This window comes from Corvus kubaryi, unplaced genomic scaffold (genome assembly GCF_017639235.1).
Source record: "Corvus kubaryi isolate FWS band 111438036 unplaced genomic scaffold, C.kubaryi_AGA036_p1.0 133, whole genome shotgun sequence".
Classification (NCBI taxonomy): Eukaryota; Metazoa; Chordata; class Aves; order Passeriformes; family Corvidae; genus Corvus; species Corvus kubaryi.
The window spans coordinates 31,051,932-31,079,758 of NW_024580667.1; the positions used below are offsets into that span (position 1 = coordinate 31,051,932).

Sequence of the window (27,827 nt, forward strand, 5' to 3'; positions counted from 1 at the left end):
GACTGTGGAATAGCCTCTTCCAAGATGGTAGCAGGCTGAATTCCCACTGGCAGTACTCCAGCAGGCAGGGTGGAAGAGGCCAGGCTCCAAGGTGGTTCTGGCAGGCCTTAACTGGGAGTGTGAGACGGAGCAGAGTGGAGCCAAGAGGCTGTCTTGCTTATGGTGTCCTGCCTCAAACACTGGCATTCCAAGAGAAGGGAGACCAGGGCAATCACATAATATGACTTCTTCTTAGTACTCCTCCAGCCTTTGACGATTTTAATCCTCGGGTTTTTCCTGGGCCTGTGGTGGTTTGCCTGTTTAGTAACCTATAGTGGATTTCTTTTTCATGTTCTTTTCCAGTCTCTCTGGGCTGGTGTACTATGTGCATCCACAACATTCTTGGCAAAGTGTTTTTTAATTATACTATGTGTTGTAAGAAGAGATACTAACTTTTTCTGGTTTTAAGCCGAGATCTCATTAGCTTAATATGTTGTTCACGAAGTGTTGCTTGGGCAAAGGCAGTGTAACTCATCCAAGTCAGCTGTTGTACTTCACTGAGGATTTTGTAGGTCTCTTTCCTACCTACCTTATACCGTCTCTTTTCTGAGATGAAGAGTCTTCAACTATTTTACTTCTAAGATTTTAAATTAATATCTTAGATCATACCATATGCTCTTGCCTCGATCTTTTCCAGTCCTTGTTGGTCCTATCTGTGACAGAGGCCAGAAGTGCACAGAGTAAACCAGGTGTGGGTGAGCCATGGATTTCTATGATGCTGATCTGATGAATCGAATTATGGATTATGATTCATAGTGGTCTCTGACAAGCAACATCATTTTATACACAAAGCTCTGACTGGATTTCCCTGTGTGCATTATTTCACACTCACCAAAACTGAATTTCACAGACAAATGTTCGTGCTATCCTTCCCACCTTTGGGTATGCAGCATATATCCTAACTGTCACCTTAGAGAAACAACACCCTTGTGGGTGCCAATGTAGACCTCATGTTATTTTAAACACTTTGAACTGCAAAAAATGGTGAGTTAACTTCAGGATAATCTCTGTCCCTCTCGTGTATCAGCATATATGTAGCCAAACAGACACGGAACCAAAATGGAATATAGTCAGTCTAGGGAACATTTATGACAGCACAGCGTCGCCAGTCAGTTGAGGGAGGTGATTGCCCTGCTTTTCTCTGTGCTGGTGTGGCCTTACCTTGTGTCCTGGGTGCCACAATATAAGAGAGACATAAAGTTCTTAGAGAACATCCAGAGGAGGGGTACAAAGATGTTGAAGGGTGTAGAGGGGAAGCTGTATGAGGAGTAGCTGAGATCACTTGGTCTTTTCAGCCTGGAGAAGAGGAGACTGAGGGGAGACCTCATTGCAGTTCCAACTTCCTTGTGAGGGGAAGAGGAGGAGCAGGCACTGATCTCTCTGATGACCAAGAATAGGACCCAAGGGATTGGCCTGAAGTTGTGTCAGGGGAGGTTTAGGTTGGGTATTAGGAAAATATGCTTCACCCGGAGGGTGGTTGGGCACTGGAACAGCTCCCCAGGGAAGTGATCACAGCACCAGCCTGACAGAGTTCAAGAAGTGTTTGGACAATGCTCTCAGGCACATGGTGTGACTGTTGGAGATGGTGCCGTGCAGGGCCGGGAGTTGGACTCAATGATCCTTGTGGGTCCCTTCCAACTTGAGATATTCTATGATTCTTTGATTCCATGACTACTGATTCTGACTGTCCCTTCCCAGTTTCCTCCAATGCCCTGCTCCAGGCTGGGGGTGGGACAGGCTCTGAGGGCTAGGCTACTTCAGAAATGCATAGAAATTAAAAAATATTTGTATTGGTGCACCTATTGGGCAAGGAGAAGGATTCAAGTTAGCCAACATCTCATTAAAGTATTGATACTTTTAAAAATTTTGTGAAGGGGCTTTATGTGAACTTCTAATATATATATAAACAAACGTGAAAACCTGAAAAAAACCCCACAATAACAATGAGAAAGAGACTAATTTTATTTCATAACTTGATTTCCCTGCCCTCTTCTATGTTTGGAAGTTTTTCACACATGGTAGGTAAAAACAAGGGAATGAATCTTAAATCATGTTCTTTTTTCTATTTTTTTAATTATTATCATTATATGTACAAAAAAGTTCAAGCGCATTCATAGATTAAATTTCTATACATTAATTAAAAAAACAAAACAAAACACAAACTCCCCTCCCAACCCCAAAAATAAACAGAAGCCTTTATATCTTGTCTTTTCAATAAAATTACATTAACTACACAGTAATGCTTACAAGTAAGCAAGCTGCCCAGGGCTCATATTCCCCAAACTGAGGGTAGTTTGGATATGAACTTCTCAATAACCTCACAAATTGCAATGTACATATATGTGTATGAATTTATATGTTTATATATATAGATGTCAACTCACACCCACTGATCAGGGAGGGTAGAAGTCATTATTCTTATGATGTCCCAGAAGAATATGTTTCCAGGATTAAAGAACAGTATGATGGGCCACTTTTAATAATAATTTATTCTCGTCTCTCTAATAAAAATTCTCCAAGGCTTCACAGTATACACCATCAGACTCGAAGGATTGCTGTTGCTGGGTTCATTTTTATATTCCTTTCTCAAGGAACAATGCCACTGACCCAAAGAGGAATCTGAGCTAACTAGAGGCTAGTTAGTGAAATGGCATGAAGTGTACTTGAATGAGGCATCCTTCCTGTTCCTTTCTAAACATTGTCAGAAGAGAGATGAAGGGTTATGAAGAGCTGCATGAGGCTGGAGGGAATATTTTCAGTCAGCTGTGAGCATCTTTTTTCTCCTGAAAAAGGAACAATTAACTATTTTTTAAAATATAGCAGTTGATGTCCAAAGTGCAAGGTTTCTGCCCTTTTGGCTCTATTTTGTGTCAGTTACAGTTCAGGCACTTTGCAGCATATTTTAGGAGGGACTATGCACTTGAGGACCATGTTCAAGATAAAACAAAGTCTGCATTAGATGTAGGAGAAATAAAGGCTTTCAATGTAAAAATATTTTGATGTTAAAAAAAGAAAAATGAGAGAGATTTCAGTATAAACTTCAAAAAAAGTTTCTGCCACAACAAAATGCAGAAAACAACTAAACAATTGTGATAGTGAGAAAGCTGGAATCATGTGAAAATTAATAGTGAAAGGTAGCTTCCAGGCAAATTGATGGGAGAGTTTAGGTGGGTTACATATCACTAAGGTTGGCCTTGTACACAGAAAATGTGCAGATCAATTAAAACTAACACTGTGAAATGCCACGAAGCATTGAATGTTCACATTGCCTTGTAAACGGTAGTCCTAGGTCCACTCACATTTATTCTGCTCCAAAACCTGACAATACTTTAGCAGAAGATAGGACATTCAAATATCTCACTGTGCATGTTGTGGTTTTCCACAACATTGTGAAGAAAGTCGTGGTAATTAGTGGTGGAAAATTATATTTTAATCATGAGATACCCAAAGAAAAATGGCAGATTTTAAGGGCCTTGGCTGTTGCCTATTACTTAGGCACAGGAGCTCAGGAATCAGTGCAGCATGTGATGTCTGAACCAACTATCCACAACGCTGCAGACAGCTTCCTCCTCAGTGTTGGATGGAGTTGCAGCACAGCAAAATATGGAATAGCTTTGCCTTGCTTGTGAGGGGAACTTGCCCGGTGTTCTCAGGTGGTTTGTGGCTCTCCTCTGTCCATGAAGGTCAAATGTAGGTAAAGAGCTGTAAGTATTACAAGAAAAGCTTTTCTTTTGTCTATTCTCAGTGCAACTTCTGTAGCACTTCTCTTTCCAAGCACACAGGCATTTGTTGAGAGGTGAAAAGAATTACACATGGCATGGAATATGCAAACAAGCTGTAGAAAGATATTTCAGAGAAGGGTTCCAAATACGCGACTGCTCAATCTACCTGCCATAGCTTTTTTCAGGATGTTTGGTACAGCTCCCATTCTCAAGACTTATTTTCTTCTTTCTTTTCTTCTTTCTTTTTGTCTGCCTGAAAGAAGTCAGTTTCTGACATCTGGCCATCGTGAAAAGTTTTCAGCTGGTTTCTGCTGGCACAGAATCACTCTCCAGTCTGTGGTTGAACTTTCATTTATCCAGCTGAAAATCTGGTTTCTAATCCACACCATCTCTGTAAGGAAGGAAAGCTCACTCCCCAGGCACTGTGTAAAGCTAAAGTGTGCTGAGGGGATGGTTCTTCTATGCATAGCCAACAGTGAACTGGTGAAAATGTCCAGTTGATACTAACCACATACAAGCAGCACTGGTACTGTAACAGGTTAATGTGGGAAAGTCTGTTTCCTTAAAAAAAATGCTCACCACAGTCCTGAGAAATTAATAACTTCAAGAAATGCAGAAGTATTTGCAAACGTTGTTAGTTGTAGCTTTCCTTTCATTGTATGAGATGTTTTGCTGTATAGAATTGAAATAAATAATATGAGTCAACCTAACCTTTTCAAGTGTCAGTGTGGTTTGACTCTGATAAGCAGTTGGGTGAGTATTGTGGTGAATTCACAGTGGCTGTGCATTATGCATTAATGGTAAAATGCCATGCTACTTTTATTCTTTCTTTTATAGAAATACAAGAGAGAAAAAAATATAGTAAAAACAAAACCAAAGATTAGCACATTTCTTAGAAAAACAACTCCCAAACCAGCTTTGGTGTATGCTCTAATTCATGTACAGTAGTATTTCACATTCACTGAGAATCATAAGTCTTTGGTTAACTATCATACAACCTGAGAGTGACTTTTGTTCTAAACCTATCCCTTGGTCTTATGCAGCAAGGCTATTTCCAGGCTAACCCTGTTGGATTTGCTTCAGTGCCTTCTTGAATAAACTCCGTTCCTTTAGGACTTCCATTTCTAATCAGAAAATGCTGAAGTGCAATTTAAGTATAGCTTGAGTTCTGTCACTGGAGCAAGGTATTTTGAGCATGGCCATTCAAAAGGAAATGTCTTCTGTGTCTACTCATGAGTTTCACAGGTGTCTTTCTTCTGGGAATATCTAAAGCTAAAAAATGCTTTCCTGCCTTTGCAAATTGACCTTTACTCCCTCTAACCCATCCATAGGTCCACTTGACATTGATCTGACTGACATGGTCCTGCCAGAGAATAAACTTTCCCTTCTGTTTTCCAAGCTGTCGCTGAGCAGCACCGTAGGGCAAAACAATTGCATGAATTTCTGGTAAAATTCTTTTGATGCAAAATAATAAATGAAGGGGTCTATGCAGTTGTTGAGGCAACTGAGGCACAAGGTGAGCTTGTAGGCAGGGTACAAACTGCTGTTGTAAAATAGGCGGCTGATCATATGTGCAAGTAGGATGAAGTTATTGGGGGCAAAGCAAGTGATGAACACCAGAAGGACAATTGTTGCCAGGTATATGGATCTAGTCTTCTGCTTATTACCATATCTGCTCGATGTCTGAATTAGCTTCCTAATGATACCAATGTAGCATCCAACTGTTACAATAAAAGGGATCAGGAAGAGCAAAATGAATAAAGTGAGGAGAAAGGCTACCCAAGCTGCAAAGGTGGGCAGCATATCCCATTTTAGGACATCAAAACAGGTTATAATCCCTAATTCTTTCACTTCATAGGTCAGATCTGTAGTTTCTAGTGGGTAGAAGGCTAGTAGCAAGAAAATCCACATAGCTAGGCAGGCAGCCAAGGCATACCTTTTTCTTCTCCACTTGATCAGCTTCAAGGGGTGTACCACACCCATGTACCGCTCCATGCTGATAAAGGTCATGGTCAGTATGGAAGAATACATGTTGGTGTAGAACATCACTGTCACAAGGCTGCAAAGAGTCTTGCCAAATGTCCAGTCATTGTTTTGGATGTGATAAATAATCTGGAAGGGAAAACAGCAGGCCAGCATAAGGTCTGTGATGCTTAAGTTGATCATGAAGATAACAGAAGGTGTTTTCGGTTTGATGTGACTGCAGAGCACCCAAAGGGAGAACAAGTTGCCAGGGATGCTGATTAGAGCCACCACTGTATACACAACTGGGAGGGTGATGGAGACAGTTTTATTCTGGAGCATTGCCAGCGTCAAAACGTCCAGGTGGGATTCGTTTTTAACCATTATTCACAAGTGGGTTGTTGATCCCTGTAAGCCAGCTGGATCGTGTCATGAAAACTTGGCTTGAAAACCTAGAGGAGAAATGTCAAGTGAGAAAAGCAAAATGTCAAAACAGAAATTAAGAACAAAATTCCTCTATTAATCAACTAACAAAAATTCTTTAGTTTGACAGATTGTCTCTGAATGCACTGAATCCATTAAAATTACTTTCTGAAAATTCTTGCCTCCCTCCAAATCATCATAATATTTTACCAGTCTCACTTCTTCCTATCTTGGAACAGCTACCTTTCCCCTGCTGAATGGTTTTCTGATACTTAGAATCATAGAATTATTAAGGTTGGAAAAGACCTCCAAGATCACAGAGTCCAGCCTTTGAGCAAACACCACATGTCAATTAAATCATAGCACTGATTGCTGTTAACCAGCACCCCCAGGTTCTTTTTCACTGGGCAGCTTCCCAGCCACTCTGCCCCAAACCTGTAGTGCTGCTTGGGGTTCTTGTGACCCAAGTGCAGGACTTGGAATTTTGCCTTATTGAACCTCACACCATTGACCTTGGCCCATCAATCCCTCCTATCCAGACTGCTCTGCAGTCTATTCATTATCACACCTCCTATGTTACTGTAATATAAAGAAAATCACATATCACAAGTTGAAATTCAATTGATGTCTGCATGTGATCACTAGTCCATAGATTCTTCATGAGCTAAATCCATCATATCTACTCTAGATGTCATGACCTTGATTTCTGTAATGCACAGTATCTTCTGACCTTCCCCCCCCGCAACTAAAGAGTGATCCATTTCAAGTAAGGGCTGGATTTAAAATTTTTTTTCATTTGTTTTCAGCTTAGGGAAAGGAGAACATGCATTCAGTGACTCTTGCTATATTTATAATATAAACAGAATGTAAGGAAAAAAACCATGAGAACCAGGGACAGATTGCAGTTGCCGGACTGGTTTACAGGCTGGAGAAGCTTCCTTCTACCAAGAAGAAAAACTATTGAGCTTCAGTTTCTGCAAAATGTAAGTTATTTAAAAACGTTCTGTTTGCAGCTGTCTTATTTGCATCATCTGTAATTCTGCAAAATTAGTTTCAGTTTTGCAGTCTGCAAAGCAAACCTATGCTTTCACTGTCTGGTTTACACAGATCTTTCTTGGCAGATGCAATAGCTCATGGTTTAGCCTGTTTATTTCAAGCAGCGTAGTAGCATTCAGCAGCTGCAGGAAAGAACCCATGCCTCAATGTGCTACTTGTGTGCTTGCTTTCGTTAAGCTGCAAGTACAGAGAGGCAGTTTCACAAAAGTAGTGTTGAAAAAGTGAAGAAATGGCAACGAATGCCCAGAAAGGCAAAGGAGAGATCTGTGGTAGGTTCTGTGAAGAGTTACGGTAAGGGCTGAAGAGGTGCCAGGCCGAGTCAGACAATAACTGTGGGCACATCTCTGCTGTTTAATAACAGGCAGAGAGTGGGTTCAGGCCCACTCCCTTGTGGACTCTCATCACCTGCACCGTTCATTCCAAGCATCTTGTTGCAAGACAGCCCTGCTGTAGGAGGTTAGCTAAAAAAACAGAGGTGCCAGTTGGTGTCACTTAACATCATATCTTGTTAAAAAAGACCTTTAATTTGTGTGGTCATAGACCATGAGCAGTGTAGCTGGTCAGTCCCTCAAAGAGCCCAGCCCATGGTGCTGGGAAACTCTATAGCTGGAATCAACTATTCTGCCAAAAACTGTGCTTTCTGAGAGAGGCTTTTACTGAAAAGCTTTATGAACCATTGGTGGTTCCTGAGACCTGGCAAATGTGAAGTCTCTACTGGAGGCTGCAGTGCAGTAAAGAGATAATCAACTCAGAAAAACCCAAGTGCAAATCCAGAAAAAGGTACAGCTACAGCAGCAAGCTGCTCAGTGGGGGCTTAGTGAGGTTCTTTCTTGATCTGATCTATGTGACATAGTGCTTCAAATGTCAGATAAAAATATTCAGAAGTGGTGAGAGTCAGTATCAAGAAAGTGATATTGACTAATGTTGCTTCCAGCTGAGTTGTTGGAAGCCTAGAAAAAGGAAAAAGAAAATAGGAATTGCAAAGATGTCAGAGATGTACATATATCATGCACATGACACAGAGCGAAGTAGTGAAGTGATCATCAAATGGGCACAATTGCAAAAAGCCCTTTGAGCCAAATCTGTTGCAAATGAAATTCAGTTCTTGTCAGGGGAGCTATATCAAGAATTAAACTAATTCTTCATTTTTCAGGCTAACTTGAAAAAGCTCTCATTGTCACATAACTCTTGGGGAAAAAGCCTTAATGCTTTCTATTTCAACTCATCTGTCTATGTCTTACCATAGCAAATACTTATTCATTAAGTCTGTTGCCTCAAAAATCCTTCTCAAGTAGCACCCCTTTGTGCCTAACAACTTAGTACTTCTCAAAACAAACAGAAAATTGTTGTCTGTATCAGAGTATTCACAGAGCTCTAATAATATACCTTTGCAAGTGAAAGGTATTTGCTGTCACAGGCCCCTAGATACTACTCCTATAGAAATTACAGGTACTTGGGGAGGTAGGAGTATAGGTGAAAATTTCCATTAAATCTGTCACACTGGTCATAAAGCTATCTAATATGTCTTACATTTTAGTTTGTGTTAATCTCAAATGTATTTTCTTTTGTACTTGCTTTTTCTGAGAGTACATCTTGATAAGAAGGAGATAAAAAAATGCACTCATAGGTGCTGCTGAATGCAAAGCAGTGTCAGCATTCATGGCCTGGCTAAAGGCAAATTTTATGCACTCGTAGAACGCTACTGTCAATAAAACATAAGTACCTCCATATGTAGGCACCTCTTGAAGTTGAAGGACACCAGACTTTGTGGTTATGTGCCTAGAAGAGTTCTCCAAAAAGACCTACCCAGGTCTCCTTGACATGGTTTTCAGTAATAAAGATGTCCATCACAATGAGCAAAAGAAGAATGCTGTGGTGGTTCCTTTAGAGTCTTCTGCAGGGGAGAAGGGGGCATGCAAAGCTCACAAGACTGATGTCACATGTCATTCTTGAGGGCAGTTAGTCTCTTGGGGAAATGTGGAGTACAGAAAATCCTCCTCCCAATTTCGTTTTTCCTTTTGCCAGGTTCTCTCAGGATCTAAACCCAAATTTCTTGTCAGGAAAGCCTGGACTAGATGAAATTTCTGCTCTGATTCACCCTTACTTGTAATAATTTGCTTTTTAAATGCCCAGCAGTGTGGGGTTTGGCTGGGATAATTTTCTTCACAGTGGCTGATATGAGACTATGTTTTGGATTTTTGCTGAACACAGAGTTGACAATAGAGAGATATTTTTGTTATTGCTGAGCAGGGCTTACACAGAGCCACCACACTGCTTTTTGTAGTGCCACGCTGGCAAGAAATTTGGGGCTACATGAGAGAGTGAGAGGAGGCACAGACAGACCAAAGGTGACCCAAACTGACCAAAGGGATATTCCATACTATACAATATCATTACCAGTATATAAAGTAGAGGGAATAAGGAGGGACCATTTGGAGTGATGGTGTTTGTCTTCCCAAGTAACCCTTTCATGTGATGAGGCTCTGCTTTCCTGGAGATGGCTGAACACCTGTCAACCCATGGGAAACAGCAAATTCATTCCTTGTTCTGCTTTGCTTGTGTGCATGGCTTTTGCTTTCCCTATTAAATTGTCTTTGTCTCAGCCCACAAGTTTTCTTCCTTTTACCCTTTCAATCTCTCCCCAATCCTGCCTAGTGGGGGCTGAGCAAGCGACTGTGTGGGGCTTGGCTGCTGGCTGGGGTGAAACCATGACACCAGGTTAAGCTGCTGGAACCACAATGTACCATTTCAATGTACTTTACCACTCCCATTGCTGCATCTATTGGGGTTTAGTCAATGCTGTGTTTACATTTTCATCTTGTTCAGGTTAATTTTGTGTCCTTCCCTCACTGCACCGACAATCTCTGTCTATCTCTTGTGGTTTAATTTGAAAATGTAATACATCAAGAGAGAAAAGATGCTCTCTTTAGAGGTTTAGAGTTAGAGTTCTCTTACTTTTTATGAGTTGTTTCCTTTCAATTTCAGGTTTCAAACACAATTTGAATCAGTGAAGCTTGAATGGATTTTAAAACATCCACTCTAAGATATGGTTTCATATGCATAATCTGTAAAAATATAGTTCTGTTACATAAATTTCCCTGTTGGAAATACATGGTTTTGCTTTGGTTTTGGGAGAGCTATATTTAAAATATGACAGACCAATGGACATAAAGATAGACTGAAACAAAAACTCAATAAGGATTCTTCAAGTGACATGATCCAGTGTTATTGACATTTACATCAGTCCTCAAGCTTCTGACATAGAAGGAGAAATGTTAACCTATTCTGCTTGCCTTGTTTCTGAAATATTTAGTGGATGGATGTATATTAGTCTCATATTAAGTACTAAACAACCTCTGGAGTAATACTCGCTAAATCCATGTAGGATTTTTTCACTACTCTTTGTACTCACTGGCTCATGGCACTCGGCACAGAAAACTCAGTTGGAAATTCAGTGGCATCAGGTTTTCATCCAAGCTGTAACCATAAGCTAAGGTGATAGTTGCTTAACACTCTTCTGACAGGAATAGTGATTTCTTTCCCTTCAATTGACAAAAGATGATAAATAAAACATTAAAGGGTATACTAAAAATCAAACAGTAAAAAAATCACAAGATATCTATGTTATTTCTTTGCAATGGAAGGGTAACCGTAGAGATGTCTCTATTTTTAGAGAACTGCTAAATTAAACTGATGTGTTTTCTCTCTTACATCTGTTATCTTCCTGTTGTCAATGTCAAGTGCACCTGTGAAAAAGACTGAAAAGCCCATGAGCAAAGTCAAAATGGGAATTGCCAATTTATAAAAACTTTTGAGATCTGTTTTGTAATTTGAGATGGAAAAATAAATCTCAAAATATATCATGCAGCAGAAAGCCTTTCAAAATCTATTGTGTTTCATAATTTTTGGTTCACTACCTGTCAAAGCGGTATTGCATAGAGAAAAAAGTTCTTGTGGAATAAACTCTTTGATATTGGTACACTTTTAGAAAGACACCCTTCTAGCTGAAGAGTGTAGGATGGCATGCTTCAGATTACAGGAAAAATAAGCTGAAATGCTATTTCAACTCAATTGCAAATAGATTCAGAATGAAGCAAAGTGAAAGCACAGATTTTATTGTAAGCACTTAGAAAAATCCTCTTAATAGTTTTTCTTCAAGTGTAGCTGAAGAATGTATTTTGTTTTTTCTTAAAAGACTGCTTTTTAGAATATTTTTATGGGGTTTTTTTACTTACTCAGTTTAATACTATTACAAAGCAGTAACAAGAGCTAAAGAATTAAGATAGTTTATGTCTACCTAACTGTAGATAAAACTGGAGAAAACTTATGGATTCTCAGTACAGAGCTCCTGCTGGGTTTTCAACCCCTCCTGGACTGTCTGAATTACTACTGAGATGAGTGAAGTGAGTAAAAGCACATAAAACAAATGCTTAATTTCTATTGTAGACTGAGTATGAGGAGAAGAAGGAGTCAGGAAGGCAAGGAGCCAAGAGTCAGTAATCTCGAGCTGTGGGAAAAGTGACAAACACTTTGATACTTAGATAGAGTAAGGGGTTTTAATATGAGGAACAAGAAGAAAAAGTGCACTTTTGTAACACTTCTCAAGTACAGTTCCTAAAGCACCATTCATGCGATTCAGAGAAACACTTCTGCAAATGTTCAAGTTCACCAAACTGAGGAATGTAAATGAGTTCATCCCCGATTGAATGTTTCCTAAACTGAACGTGGGCCTTACCGAAAGAGGCTGCAGGTTTTGTCTTGATGGTTCTTTCTCACACTTGCAATAAACTTTCATGCAAATTTTAGCTTGCAGGGTTACATCTCTACATCTCTAAAAGCCAAGATCTTGGTTCACTTCGTGAAGATGTGAACCCAAGTCTTTTAAGAAATTTCTTTGTATTTGGGCTTTCTTGTTCGTCTAGCCAATTGTTTTCCTATGGTTTTGTTCTGAGCATCATTATTACAAAGGTCAGAAACTGTTGCCAAGCCTGTAGTTATGTTATCACACAGGCATTATTTGGTGTTGTAGCTTACCTTCTTTTAAGAAGAAATACATTTGGGAAATGACACTTCTAACCTCTGTGAGCTTGTGTGTGCAAGTATTACCAAGCAAAACAAAACAAAACAAAACAAACTGAGAGCATCCAACTAGTTCTGATATTCCTGGCCTTCCATGCCATAGATAACTCAGATAAAGGACATAAGTAAACCATACGTATTCCTTCACTGCAAAAGTTGGCATATTTTTTACAATGAAAAAGTTACACTATAATCATTATATTAATCAAAAACTCTTTCAGAGACAAATGTCAGTCTTTATCTCAGTACACCCAGACAAAGCAAACCCTATGGTGGTTATAGCTCTGACCTCAAACAGTCAGGGCAAGGTAAGACAAGAGTGTCTTCTCTCCACAAGGGTTTCACATTGAGAGGTAAAAACCCCTCTATTTTTTCAGCAGGAAAATATAGGAGCATTACCAGCTTTCATGCAGTGGAGGGGTGCATACCTCCACCTGTTAGAGCATGTTAGCTGTATCACTGCAAAGAAAAACCACTTTATTCAAAAGTGAAGAAAAATAATGCTGTCATTTCTGCCTACTAGGGAGTGCTTCTGTTCTCCAGCCTGACAGAGTGCAAGCAGGCAGTTTCCAAGATTGAACCAGAAAATTCTTACTGTGAATTTTAAATATACAGATGAAAGACAAAGAAACTCCACAAGCAAATACTGCACTGAATCTTCAGAACTAGCTAAGTAGTAAAATTAACTGTACAAGTCTACTTTCAGATTTCCTGTGTCTGTCGTGGACTATGCAGTTTTGCTGATAGTTGAATTTTAGTTCACTTGAATCTTCACCTTTTCTAACTATAAATCAGCAAAGTCAGGATTCTGTGCTGGTGTTAGCAACATTCACCCTAATTTAAGTATGATTTGCATAAACACAGCCACTGTCATCTGTGTCAATAAGCCAGTTCAGAGCGAAACTCATCAATGTGGTCTTTAAAAGTTTATTTCTGCAGTAGTCAGGTTCTTGGAAATAGTAAGTCTGTGGGCCAGTATTGACAACTCTCAGCATCTAAAGTATGATTTTACAGTTCAAGTGCTAGTTAGATTACAAAATAAAGCAGTTTGCAATTTTCTTTATCAGTGTGCAAGGCAGCTTATAAAAATGCTATGAGCAAAACCTTAGGTCAGTTGAAACCCAAGCTGTGTAACTCTACTGATAGATTTTTTAGGCTGGTTTAAATTTCAGCCAGAGTAAGCATCCTAAATGGGATTTAAAGAGGTTCCAATGTAGGGGCTAATTGCTAGAATATTACATATATGTTGGTCTTTCCTACATAAGCAGACTTTTTAAGCTCAATTTTTTGAAGACTGATATTTTAAACAAGATTAGAAAAGCTAAGGCAACAGAAGAGTTCAACATAACAGCTCAGGAATTCGTTCTATAGGACACTCTGTGATCACTGCCCATATACATACTCGTATTTCCCAACAACACAAGGTAACTTGCCTCTGGGTGAAACAATGCTGTCTTGCACAGGGAGGAAGAGCCATGCAAGCAGTTCCTGAAACTGCTGATTCCTGGCAGGGAACCTCCACTTAAACGGACTGCTGTGTTTGTCAGATGGTGCATGGCCATGAACAGCCAGCTTGTAAACCTCCTTTTAACTACTCTGGCAGACATCCTGCATAGTGTGGAGTTATCCTGTGCCAGAGGGCCCTCCTGCAGGTACCTTGGCCTTGACTTGTGGCAAGATGGTGAAGAGACATGTTTTTATAGAACTTTGACCACAGAAATACCTGATCTAATTGAAATTTAAATAACACATGAACTGATTTCCTTTATAACTTTAAATATTATCTGTATCCAGGATTGACAGAGAATGACTTCTGGTCAGTAACTACTTCCCTCTACAAGTAATTGCCTCACATAGCTGTTGTGAGAGTCAGAGGAAAAGTGTAGTTGATCATTTCCCTTCTGACCTCAAATTCCAGGAAAAGAATTTAATAGTTTATTGGCACAAGGCATTTGTGGTAGGCAATATGACAGATTCCTAAGAGAGAATTCCTCAATCTTGAGAAACTTGGTGGTCTTACACTGAATCTGTATGGTCCAACTGGCATTTTACAGCAAGCAAATATATATAAATATACACATGTATAAGCATATGTGTGTATATATATTCTATTTGAAATCTGTACTTTCTATCTTTTCATCTCTCTTTTCTGTGAAGCTCTCTGCGTTTCCTCTCCTATTCAGTCCACAAAGGAATTGAGGTAGAGTTGCCTGAGTGCTCTTGAAGATTATCTTTAGAGATTAAAAAAAAAAAATAAATAAAAGGAAGAAGAAAAAAAAAGGAAAGAACCTCAGATATTGTTTTTTCTCATACTTGCACTAAGGATATGAAGGTCTGTAGCTGTTGATCAATTCAGCTTATGATGGAGCTCATACACAGGACAGGCCACCAAGTTTTGCAGGTGTACTTGGAAGGATAATTTGGTGTGGTATTTGGGAAATGTTTTGAGCAAAACATGTAGAGTAATTCTAACATCCATATAATGTACTGGGGCCAGAAATTGGAAGCAATATTTTTAGGGATGTATCAAATAACTTGGTTGAGCATGTAAGCTGTCTTCAGATGGGCCTTCTTCCACTGCTTCCACTAGTTGGTCTCAGTACATTCAAAACATCTTTCTACCTCCTAGATAAATAGACGTGTCTCAAAAAGCCTGTGCTGGATCCATAACAACTGATGACTTGTAAAAATACAGGATGAATTATTGTTCCTCCTATTAAGTAGGAGGAACATGAAAATGCAAAACTCTTTCCACAGCAGTAGTACTAAGTGGCAGGATTTGGGTATAGGTGGGCTTTCCTGCCTGGTCTTTGCTACAGCTATGGATTTATCATCCATAGAAATCTAAGTATCTATTTTAGGATGAGTTGGAAAGTGTTTACTGTACTGGGTGAATCTCCAGTGACTGCAATATTTGCATACATAGTCACAGTAAATGCAGGTGTTTGAAGCTGATTCCAGCCTGTTTTAAATATCCTGTTGATTCAGATCCCAATTTCCTGGAGACCCATAATTGCCTAGATTCTGTCAAAATCTGGACTAGTTCACTAAAACATAATTGACCCCTTTCACACTTGAATCACTCAGCTGGTACTTTTAAATAACCAGGTCAGCTTCTGTGTGAAAATGAATTGGAACAGGATAGGATCAAATGAATTGTTTTACCTGTATCCATCTTCTTCCACCTGTGTGTTGAAACCCACAGTCAGTTTTACATGATCATAAGGACTCAGAATAAAAATTATTTTGTCTTCTGGTCCTGCTGTAGTCCTTGCTCAGCACATACCATTTAGCCCTTACTGGCAGGCCACGTACTAGACTGACCACTCTGCTCTCTCCCCAGGTGCCTTCTGCAATGTTCTGGCAGTGAACTCCTGCAGACTGGGCATTCTCCTGACTCTCATGTCAGTTTGGAGTAATTCTCACATCAGCACTAGTGAAAACAGTCTTGGCTGAAAAATACGAGACCAGGGGCTCTGTAGGAGCTAAACTGATGTGCACTGTGCAGCTTTCTTGCATATCTTATTCTGTGCTCCCGAAAGGGCAAGAGGAGTTAGATATACAGAAAGAATGAGCCTCGCTTCCTGTCAAACTGTACCTCTTACTGGAAGGCTTTGACCCAAAAATGGGCTGCTGGAGGCACTTTGGTATGACTGGAACTGATATTGCGTTCAGCCATTTGCCTGTACCTCTTGTCAATTCCCACTGAAAATAGGTGCCTGCATATATTTCAGGAGGAGAGGTGGGCCTGGGCTGTCAAAGGGCTAGGAGGCAGCAATGTATGCGATCCAAGGCAGTGGGAAATGTGAGCTCATTTCCCAGCACTTTAGACTATGCTTCCTTTCCAGCTTGGCCGGAAGGGACTGGTGGTTAGGGCTCACCTCAGGTCATCTCCATGAGAAATCTTGCACTGTCACAGGTCTTTCTTTTGCCCAGTTTCTTTTACTGCTTATTGTCACAGCTCAGAATGTGAACCCTGAATTGTACTACTGTGCTATGTATGAGCTGTATTTTTCCGGAGTGATGTTCAGTTGCTCACGTATATGGTCACGTATAAGTGGTTGTGGTTCTCTGCTAGAAAAAGTTTCTTCATTTTTCAACATTGCCATCAACATTCAATAGTATTCAAGCTACATCGTGGGGTACCATGGCTGATTCTGCCTTTTAATTATGATCATATAATCAATGGAGGCCCAGTGGCTTGACCAGGATACTTTTGTCTTAGGAGCAGACCTGTAAGTCTGGTGTTCATGCAGCTCGCAGTGAAGTCTGAGGCAGCTCTGTGTGTTGTATGCACAGCACCTCGGAGCTCTATGTTCCATAGGTAGGAGCAAGATCATTGTTTCCAAGCTTGTGCAAAATCACTTTGTTCACCTGCTGAAAGAACTGAAAATCGGCTTCTCTTCTCACAGCTTAAGCTGAGCATCAATAACTGCAGCTGTGCTGGTTGTGGCTGGCACAGGACACAGTATGGATTCACAAGTTCCTGAACAGTGCAGAGCTCATCTACCCAAAGGCACAGTGCACAGGTATCAGGAACCTCAGAAACAGCAGCCTACAGGAGCAGGTATGACCTACTTTTAAAAGCAGTGTCGTATATGCACAGAAAGGAGGAGCAAGGAGCCAACAGTATTATTACTTTCTCCCTGACCAACCCTTAACATGTTTTTCTTGACTTCTCCTCAGCTTGGAAAGATGATACCAGTTAGAGGTATGACTGGTAACATACAAGAAGTAGAGATTATAAAAAGGGAAAAAAAAGAAAAATATTTCTAAGAAAAGCTTCACCTTTAATCCAGTTTCTTTGTGACTACTTGAGCTGTCACACTAATAGAAAGAGATACAACAGGAATAGCACCCTGAAAACACATCTGCTTCATTCCTCTCAATATCCTTGAGTGCAGGTGAGACAGCAAGTCAAAGTTCAGCTTTTCAGCTGAACCTGACTGCAAGTGCCATGGTATTCAGGGTTTGGTCTTCCTCTCCAGTCCTCTCTGCACTTAAATAACTTAAATGTGAAAATAAGAGAGAAATTGGATTCTATCCTTGTCTAAGATACTCTTTCTGCTTGGAGAAGTATGTAAGTGCCCTCACTATAGTCAGATATATGCCAATACATTATTATAATGAATGCTACCTATGAAATAATGTCAGAAGTCAAACATGTTCTGCAGCTGGTTTTTGTGGGAGAGTGAGTCTCCAAAATCCATTAGAACAGATTCTTATTGGCATTACTTGAGTTCCTCTTTATTGCTAGCAAAATGTCTTGAGATATCTTTATTTTCGTTGTTATGCAAATCATTACTGGAAATCTTGCTGTCTTGAGAAGAAGTGCTGCTGAATACACTGGGCTTTAAAGGGTGTTATTTATTAACTGTGCACTAAAAATTAGTGTCTTAATTATAATTTTTATGACCTTGGTATTTAGCCCCAACTTAATAGAGATAGTTTTGTGTATTCCATTTGCCAACACTCTGTATCTCATAATCACTTCTATTACATATATCTTGTGATCTGCTATCTTTAGGCATATGGGCAAACAAACACGTTCTTGCAATGAAAGCAGAGGTGTGGATCCATATCTCGTCAGTCACTCTGTGTATTTGATTGCACTCATACAAGCAAAGGAGGTTGCATACCACTTTTGGATGAAGTTTTGCAAAACAGCTCCCGGTTACCATGTGAGAAAGTGTATCTTCATTACTATACTGCAATCAATATATTACTTCATTACTATACTGCAATCAATATATTACCTCCTTACACCCTTGTCTCTGCCATGAGTTGTCTGCACGTCAACACAGCACTCCAGTTGCACCTCACCAGGGCAGGTTAGAGGGGCAGGATCACCTCCCTCGACCTGCTGGCAATGCTTTTCCTAAGGCACCCCAGGGTACCATCGGCCTTCTTGGCCTCAAGGACACACTGATGGCTCATGGACAATTTGTTGTCGATCAGGGCATCCAGGTCCTTCTCCACAGAGCTTCTCCCCAGCGGATCAGCCCCCAACCTGTGCTTGTGCATGTGTTGATTCCTCCCCAGGTGCAGGACCCTGCATCTGTCTGTTAAACTTCATTAGGTTCCTCTCTGTCCATCAGTCCAGCCTGTCTAAGTCTTGCAGACTGACAGTACAGCACCCTGGTATATCAGCCACTCCTCCCAGTTCTGTATCACCATCAAACTTGCTGAGGCTGCACAGTCTGTCCCTTCATCCAGCTCATGGATGAATAAATTGAACAAGATTGTATGCAGTACTGACCCCTGGGGAATACCACTAGAAACAGGTTGTGAGCTAGGCTGCTCTAAGGCAATTTTGATGACTGGTACAGTTATGCTCCAATAAGATATGTATAACAGTAGAGCAGTGGGAGACAGTTCTTTGGAGACAAAATTTGGGCTGCTAGGAGCCCTAGAGATCTCTAAGTGGTGTGGTCTGAAATATTACCACATTCCTATAGTTTCAGTGTGTAACTTGACAACAGATGCATAGAAAGATGGTATAGGTGCACTTAAGAATAAAAGAAATGTTTAGTGCAGATGGTGCCATCAGAAAAATATGGTTTGACCTAAACTAAAATAGGGCAAGGTTTCTGTTACTAAAAATTAAGGTTATGGTTTTTAAACTAAAAATTAGAGAGAGCCAACTGTCACAGAAAAGCATATAGTTCAGGATGACACATATTTAGTGGTGGGAATGTTATTAAATTCCCTGCAGTCTTAGTAAAAAGGACTGGAGAAGGTGTTAATAAAGCCCAAGAAGGAACCAGACAAACAGTTTCTACATGTGACATATGTGAAGCACATCACATACAACAGTGAGCCACAAAAAAATCCAGACACATTAAAAAACCAGTTAAATCAAAAGTGTAAAAATGCTGAGGCTGATTGCCCTGGTTTTCAGCTGGGAATCTGACCTAATTTAGGCATCTGAGGAGTCTGATGAAAGAAAGTGATTGTTAGGAATGGTATGGCCAGGGCACACACTGCTACAGCCCTGCCAAAACAGGCCATGCAACTGGAGGATCGGTACTGTTGTATTACTGGGAGCTTTGTGTCACATCCAGTAAACAATTCAGCTGCATCAACACACAACAGAATATTCGTGGGCTGAAGGCTGTGACTGGAGGACTGCATCATTAATCACATAACGAGGATGGTAAATGTGGCAGCAATGTTCTTGGGATAGAAAAATCAGCACCAAACAATATGGAAATAAAGCCTTTCAAGTACCCCTAATCAAACTAGGAAAATGCACTATGGTGTGATGTGTGTCTTCAGGCACATCAAGTGTGATTCCTTGTGGAAACCAGCTGTTCAAGGTCCAGCGGGGAGCTCCTCACAAGATGAGAATTAGCAGCTCTTGGCTCAGGCCTCTGTCACCCTGAGTCTCCACAGCAGCAGGAGCACTGACCTGGGGTCTCCTTCCTGATTGAGACAACAAAGAGCTTTGACCTATTGACTATTGCAAATAAATTTCTACAACTTCAACTGGTTAATTGAAACTTGTTAGCAAAAGGCAAGCTTGAAACTTGGGCTCTCATGAGGAGTTCCCTATCAAAAGGTTTTGGTTCTCTTTTTCAGTATCTTGTAGATCACAGATAGATCATGAAGGAGAATTGCCTCTGGAAGCTCCTTTGCTGGCAGACACCTGATGCTTTGGCAGTGGCTGAGATGTGATCCCAGCCACCACAGCAGCCCCCTTCTCTTCTGAAACCCCAAGGATGCCCTCAGCTACCTGGGAGTAGAGACAGGATGGTGCTTTTGAAAGTGCAGCCTGCTCCCCAGCTCACAGTGAAGGAAGATCAGCACCAACTACTTTCTCACTTCTCTTTCTGAGAATAGTGGAGGTTATCTATTTTTCACTATTGCTTAGTTCCCAGCTCTGTTTCGGGACTCATTGGTTGTGCTTGCTCATGAGAAGATCAGGGGCTTGGAGCCATCTCGGGGTTTTCCCACCAAGAGCTGCCGAGACTATGCCCTCCCCAGCCCTGCTGAAATGCCCTGGAATCTGGGCACACTTTCTGCACGTGCACATGGTGTCCAGCCAGCATCTGCGTGTGGCATCAGCTTAGCAGTGGAGAGGCCTGGTGGGGCATGTGAGATGAAGTCACCCGTGCTTGTGACAGTCACTGAGCACTACAGCCTGCGGTGAGGTTTAATGTGGTTTGGCAAGCAAATGATGGAAAATGCCAGTGTTTTGAAGCTCTTTCAGGGAACTGAAGGAAACAGGCCCGAGTCCTTTTAATTTTAACATCTCAGAAAGACTTTTATAAAAACCTAAAGGCAATGTACATTTCAGGAGAGCAAATTTAGTTTCCTTTCTTCTTCTCTGTGTATTTCTCTGTCTTACATTGTCTTATCATCATACAAATATACAGAGAGAGAGAAAGAAAGAAAAGGAAAGGAGAGTTTTAAGATTTAAAATAAATCAATTTTCTTGAGGATTGTGGTTTAATAAAGGTTGTACATTACATTTTCATAAAAGTCTGGAAAGGCAAAATAAATTCACACAATCCCTTCTAGCCCCATCCATCTATCCATGCAGGTGAACAAACCATAGTGCCAACATACTAAAGATAAGAGTGCAGTGATAAAAGATGTTTCACCACATGATGTGGGGAAAGTTTTTTACAAGTTAGGCCTAGCTGCTCAGTGTAGGTTCCTCTTTCAATTCTCTGAAACTCTTTAAAAAAAATTGCACACACAAAAAAACAACTTTCAAAAGCAGTTTCCTCAGTTCAGCCCTCCCTCCACTCCCACACCATCTCTTTAGATGCTTCTAAGATGTACTACAAATTACATGTAAAAGTTACTTGTGTTTGTACTGCGTGGGCTGATAGTTTTTAGAGCATTCTGTTACAGCATGATGTAAACTAACCTACACAAAACCCTCAAGGCTTTTCATTTAGTTTTGTTTACCTGTTTCTTTAATGCAAAATAAATCTATCCCTTTTTTTTCACCAAGACCAGTAGAAAGAGAAGACACCTAGCAATTCACCAGCTCAAACCTACTCTTTCTTTTTAAAGGTTATACAATCACAACAGGAAATATTTTGAAATGGTCATACTAATCACAAGACAGTGCATTTTAGTCTGAACATGTGCTTATAGTAGTCTCCTTTTTTTAGGCTGCATCACATGCCAACTCATTGCCATTGCCATTTGTATTAATAGTAGGTTTTGCTGGTTTTTTTCTCCTTTCTTTACACACCTGATGCAAAACAATATTTGGAAAATATGCTAATTTTGGCTTAAGCCCTCAAAAGGAATTAGACATCCAAATATTTTAGGAGTCAGTCCATAGTAGTGGCATTCCTGACTAGTTTCCCTGCACCCTTCTGCAAAAACAAAAGCAAATGCAAACTTGTCTCCTGCTGCAAAAACTGTCAATGAGAACGTAGCAACAATACTTTGACCAGTATGTCAGTGGCCTCCCCACAATGGCACTGCATCCAAAGCAATATGACTTTCTAGATCAGAGTAAGGAGCCACCTTATTGAACATGCCTGTGTAAAAGGATCTGGCACTCCAAGGGCACTTCTAAACTGCTGGGATGAAGTGGACCGAAGACAACAGTCACAAAGAGATTCCTCATTATCACTCCTGCAGAGAGTCATGTCAATAAGGAGATGAAAATGTTAATGACTTCTTTGTATCTCTTTGTGAAAAAGCCACCTTGCAATTACAAGAGATAGATCATTAAGAATCAGGTCGCTTCTGAGGGTTGACTGGATTGACAAGAGTTGACAAGACTGTAGGTGTGTTCTTGAGGATGATAAGCAGAACATCTTCAATTGCAGTGCTCTCTCTTTCACTTGCTCAATGCCTTCTGAAAAGTCACTTTCCAGCTCTGATATAATTTTTTCTTTAAATAATACTAATATTTTTGCACAACTCAGTTACCTTGCTGCTGATGGTTCAAGGAATGTTAGTGTCTTTGGAAATACTACAAGAGTTATATGGAGAACATTTTAAGTGGCTTTTGAAATTGAGCACTTCCTTGTACTTTAACTGATGTTATCCAAATAATGAGACTTCCTGAATTCATTATCAAAATTTTAAAAAGTCTTTCTTTAGAGGTAGTGGATTCCTTTTTCTGATGAATTATAATAAGTAATAATATCCCAAGAGTAAAAATACCCACAAACTGCAAGGTACAATAAGGTTTTCTGGTTCTCAAATGATTGAATACCTCATATTACAGAATCACTGTATTATTTTGTATACTGGATTTCTGATATCTCGTTCTTGTCACCAGTGAAGACACAGTTCAGCTGAAAACCGGGTAAAAGACTTTCTTTAGAAACTGGATGTAAAAAGAGATTGTGGTTAGATTTGCTCAATCACCCAAAAAAAAAAAAAAAAAAAAAAAAAAAAAGGAGAGCAGCAAGTACCTAGAGGAGTTAATACAGAATGTAAATCCACAGAGAGAGCCCAGTGCACCACCATCTACACCTACTCTGCCTCAGGTTGTAGAAACATAAGTTTCTACCTGCCCAGGAGTCTCCATCGCCCCATCTGAGATGTCCCCACCTCGTCAGCTCACAATTAGGCCTTTTACCATGAGATACAGAAAACCAGAACACTGAGCAGCAAGAAAGCTAGACAGAAACACCTCAGTCTCTGAGAAAGCTTCAGCTTTTGACACTTTGTGGAGGGTTTCAAGGAGACCTCTAGATACAACCGTGTATTACCACTGAAATTTCTGCTGCAGTGAGATGTTTGCATCCATCTTATCTCATAAAACCCAGAAGTATCCAAACGAGAAACAAGAATACTATTCCCACTTCCTTAATATCACACAGTGAGGATGTGGGAGATTAGAATTTATTTCTCTCTTCAGAGTGATGAGATTTCAATCTACATGTCTCACCAAGCAATAAGACTTTCTATTTGTTACTTCCTCTAAAATATATAAATTACATTTAAGTAGGAACTGCATTTTGGATGTCTTCTCCTCTCAAGTGCTAAACAAACACTACAGTTTGTTTTTCTCACCCATGGAATTTATATCCCAGCGGTACCAGGCAAACTGAAACAAATTCAGCGGCAAGAGTAAAGACAAGTTGTAGATAAATAACATTATGGTCAATGCATTTCTGCAAGAATGCTTGGTTCCAATCAGGCCAGCTAAACATCCATAGTCTGAAGGGAGTGCCCTAAGTATCCACAGGATTAAAGGGCACATGGCATTGATGCCTTGCTTCTGGCTGTATCCCACGCAGGATGTACTCCAGTAAGTCTCCAATAAGTGTTTTGGCTATTTATGGTGTACTGGGTCCTCCAGCTGATGCAGCTCAAGGAACAGAGTTCCCCCCACTCCACAACTGTGGTTTATTTCAGGCCTTTAGCCTGAGCTGGGTATTAGTATATCTGGGCTTCTGAGGATTTAGTGACTGGGGTTCATAATTTTGATAATGGCACCTTTAGCAAAAGCTGAGCAACTGAAGACCTCAGTCTTGAATTTCAGCCCTTAATGACAACAAAAGAGTATTTAGGCTCCTAAAGCCTTTTTCAGTGGCAGCGTAAAGGTCAGAAATTGGAAATTCCACCTGTGATGAAGATTTTCTCCTTCAGTGCAGGGTTGGAGTGGATCCCAGCAAGTAGGTCAGGCATATGAACATGCAGAGGCCTGATGCTAGGCATATAATGTGAGTCACAAATGCACAATTGCTTTGCTCTGCCTTCTGGGTTTATGCCCCTTTTGCAGAAGAATCTCCTGTGCTCCTAGCTAAATCATTCGTTGGTGAGCACAGTCCCACCCTGGATGGATGGTCTTCATCCTCTGTTGTAAGAACCAGTGGCAGTCAAATAAAAATACTTGCCTTTACTGCTTTTATAGCAGTCCCAATTGCTTTTCTCTAGGTCAAGAACCCTGGTAGGTCTCCATAATGTATTGTCACTCAGTCAGTCTTTGAGATCGTGGAGATAAAATGTCTTGCTAAACTCCTTGAGAACAGATATCTTGTCCCAGCAGACTAGGAAAGACATTCAGCATAGAAGAGCTACCTGGCCCAACTCCACATTTTTTGCACCATTCTCCCAGGCAGATATAAGGTACTTGTGGAAGTGTGTGAGGGTGAGTTTGGCAGGTGGGTGTGATGCCTTCACTGCAAATCACCTGGCTGAGAGTTCATGTATCTTTCCCCCCACCCCAACAATCAGGGGTGAAGTAGGGCTCTTGTTGAATAAACATTCCTGATTTCCTGGATTGTTTAGGCGGATGGCGTCGTGGTGACGAGATTCCGCCTACAGGGATATAAGTATCTACTTGCTCTATGTCTTGCTAAGACCCTTTACATATTCCCCTTCCTGGCTGGAATGGGAGAAGAACAGTATAAAGATCCTGTACTTACACTGACTACTTTTTCCTGCCAAGGGGGGCAATTACACAGGGAAATACCTAGGAAGCCAGACCAGAGAAAAGGACTCCAGTGAGAATGAAAGCTGTGCTCATGGAGCTACGACATACCCCAGGTTGGCCTCAGAGTAGCACCAATCCAATGTTTTTTTAACAGAACGAGGCTCACAGGACGTACATGGAGGAGCTTACACACACTTTCTTGTCCCAGCACGAGACCTCAGCTATCTCTTGTGACATCCTGTCACTGCTGGCATGATTAACTCCTATCCGTGGGTATGTGGGTGCATCACTGAAGGACCGGGTTTGAGGAAAGCAACAGATGATCGGGTCATTTTCAGTGTTGTGTGGTGACAATACGATGCTTTCTGTGATGCAGGCTGTCAAAAGAAAACTCGTTAGAAGGATGAATGAGAAGACTATAAGATTCTCAGTGGTAAGAGCCTCTCCCCCACTCCTTGAAAACTGTTGTCAACTCTTCAACTCTATCTTGCTGTTCTGATGAAAATCTACCCTAAAGTTTGCTTGGTTTTCATACTCCCAGTTGGTTGGGAAGATGCACAGATCTGCTTATTCATAGACTGTACATGAAAAAGAAAAGCACAAGTAGAGATTCTCTATTAAAGAGTTAAGAGGAAGGGAGGAGAAATAAGGAAGTAGTGGTTGAAACAATCTGCTTTTAAGTAAAGAAAAGAGTTAAGAAAGACTTGATAACATTTTAAATGGTGTATAAACAACAAGAGGAGCCCCAAACTAGGCAGCTTTTTTTGTTTTTCCTGGGGTTGTGGGTGTTCATAACTAGTGGAAAATGCAACAAGAACTTCAGCAATTGGAACACTACACTTTTTAGCCAAAAAAAAAAACAAGCACAGTTTTCTCACCCACCCAGACTGAAACATGAAGTTGAAGGGATTATTTCTAATAAGGAGAAGAGAGGTTGGTTTCTAAACCCTTCCAGTGTAGGGTAGAACCATTTTTTTTATCTAGTTATTTAACTTGAGATCAAGTGGGTCAAAAGTATATAAAACAGAACAGGCACATTAAAACCCTTTGTGAGGTTTGCCACAAAGGACAGCTGGACTGTCAGTGTAAAAAATATAAATACGAACTGATTTGCAAAGAACCTTTACATACTCTGTAATTCTGATCTGAGAATGCTCTGCTGGCTTTTAAAAGTTGTATCATATTTGGCTGTTTCTCCACTGGGGAAATACTCTTTTCATTTTTCACGATTAACAGTAGTGATTCAGCAGCAATACAATCTTTGTAGCCCTAACATATAAAAAAACCCCTAATGCTTAAGTCAATGCCTTGCAGCTATATTCAAAAAAGTGTTGTAATTTGCAACTGTCTGTATGTAGGGCCTTGCCAAAATTTATGGCATAATTTCTCACCAATGTGGGTGGTTGTGGAAAGGATTTAGATTAGGGATGGTTTAGGACTAGTTAATTTAATAAGTGAACTAAATGTGAATAAAATAAATACAAAATAAATATATAAAATTGAAAACATTTAATCTCAATGTTCAGAGCTATTTAGAAGTTTAATTGCTGCAAACTTAACTTTCTGCTTCTATATAATCCCATTTAACACTATGCATGAAACAATAAGGCAGTGAGCAACAGTCTGCAAGATGTTTATTTACCAGCACTACTGTGAGTTATTTATTGTCTTCAGTGCCTTTGATGGCTACACATCAAGAGACTTAAGCTTGGGCTCAGATCTCAAAAAAGGAAATAAACCCCCACAAGTCTCTACAGCACATTTCTCTGGAGGAGGAGATGAGCATTGAGACATTAATGTCCACGCAGAAAGCTCAACCTGAATCTGTTGTCTTTCTCCCAGAAGAAAGTAAAAGGGCACAATGACATTGGGCTGCAGAAATGAAAGGTGAGGGCTGGGGCTCTGTGGAGCACAGTGGGGATAATGGAGATATCCATCTGCACTGAGATGCTAGACTAGGCAATTCTTTCTATGAGTCAGTCAATGAATGCTGTTCACAGAAACAGGAGTGGGCTGTTTGGACTTAGAAGTGAAAGACTCTGGTATTTCAATACACTTTCTTATCAGACAAATGAAGTCTGTGGGTGAGCATCCAGCCTCATCTCTAGGGGAAGGATGTGATATGGGAGAATCCAGAAGGGAATGTGGCAGTCCTGGGTAGCTGTCAGCCAGAACAGGTATCAAACACTTTCACTTGTTCACTTTATCATTAACATGGAAGCAAGAATTTAAATGCAATCCAAAGAACTACTGAGCCCAGCTGTTGTCCAGCTTTGTTTGAAAAGGATCTTTGGTCTATATACATGAGTCTGTACTTCTCCTCTCTCCCTCAATAAATGTGAATTGGCTGATAAAGGGTGAAAGTCCCAAGATTAACTAAGTTTCTGAGCATTGCATAAAGTATTTGGACAACTGGATAAAAGCCTGGAATTCAGACATTTGTAATTCCACCTAATGTTTTTCTGTTTCTTTCCCTGATAAGTGCAACTGCCTATGGTTTTATGTGTGTAATGGCCATAATAACTCAGGAGAAGTTTGCAGACGTGTGCAATAGCAGTAAGGACAATATTCATTATCTATTAATCCATTGTAAGTCATAGTAAAAAAATAAACTAGTGTTTTCTACTGTCCCCAGAGCCACTGGATCCACACATGTTGGTGTTGTCTCTGCTTATGGGGCAGTGTCACCATCTCATCCTAACTATTGAAAATGCCTTTCACCCATCCCTTTTTTCAGTCTGGGGTCAAAGCAAGGAAAGTGCAGCCCAGAATAGAAGACAAAGTATTTCATGTGGATACAAATATCAGTCTGCAAATCCTACATCAAATCTGCTTGACCCAACATGTGACAGACCATTTTATGAATGAACCATACATTTATCTTCCATTGAAGGAAGTGAAAGCATTTAGCGTTCAGTTCTCTTGAGCCCACAGGTGGACACCAAAACATCTTTAATAGATAAGCATGCTTTTATTTCTAACACCTGGCATGCTTTGAATTTCTGGCCTGTTCTTTGTGAAGAAGCCCCTACTTATTTTCTTCAGATTTACTAGAAAAGTTTAGGCTGATCATATATAGAAGGTGTAAAATTTTTTACTTTGCTGTGGCAGGTGGGGGCAGGGGAGCATTTACAGCTCCTGTAGCATGGTAGTGTGAACAACAAAATGGTTGGCAATGGCAA

At 40.4% G+C, this 27,827-nt stretch overlaps 1 protein-coding gene across 1 annotated transcript in view; it reads right to left on the reverse strand.

Annotated features, from left to right (window-relative positions):
* Positions 1-1,977: 1,977 nt before the first annotated feature.
* The window catches only part of P2RY8 (P2Y receptor family member 8), a 34,558-nt gene continuing 8,708 nt past the window's right edge, over positions 1,978-27,827 (reverse strand). The window contains exon 3 of the mRNA XM_042042072.1: positions 1,978-6,175. Within this exon, the coding sequence (XP_041898006.1) occupies positions 5,034-6,107 (1,074 nt within the window). The 5' untranslated portion in view covers positions 6,108-6,175 and the 3' untranslated portion in view covers positions 1,978-5,033. The remainder of the gene's footprint in view (positions 6,176-27,827) is intronic.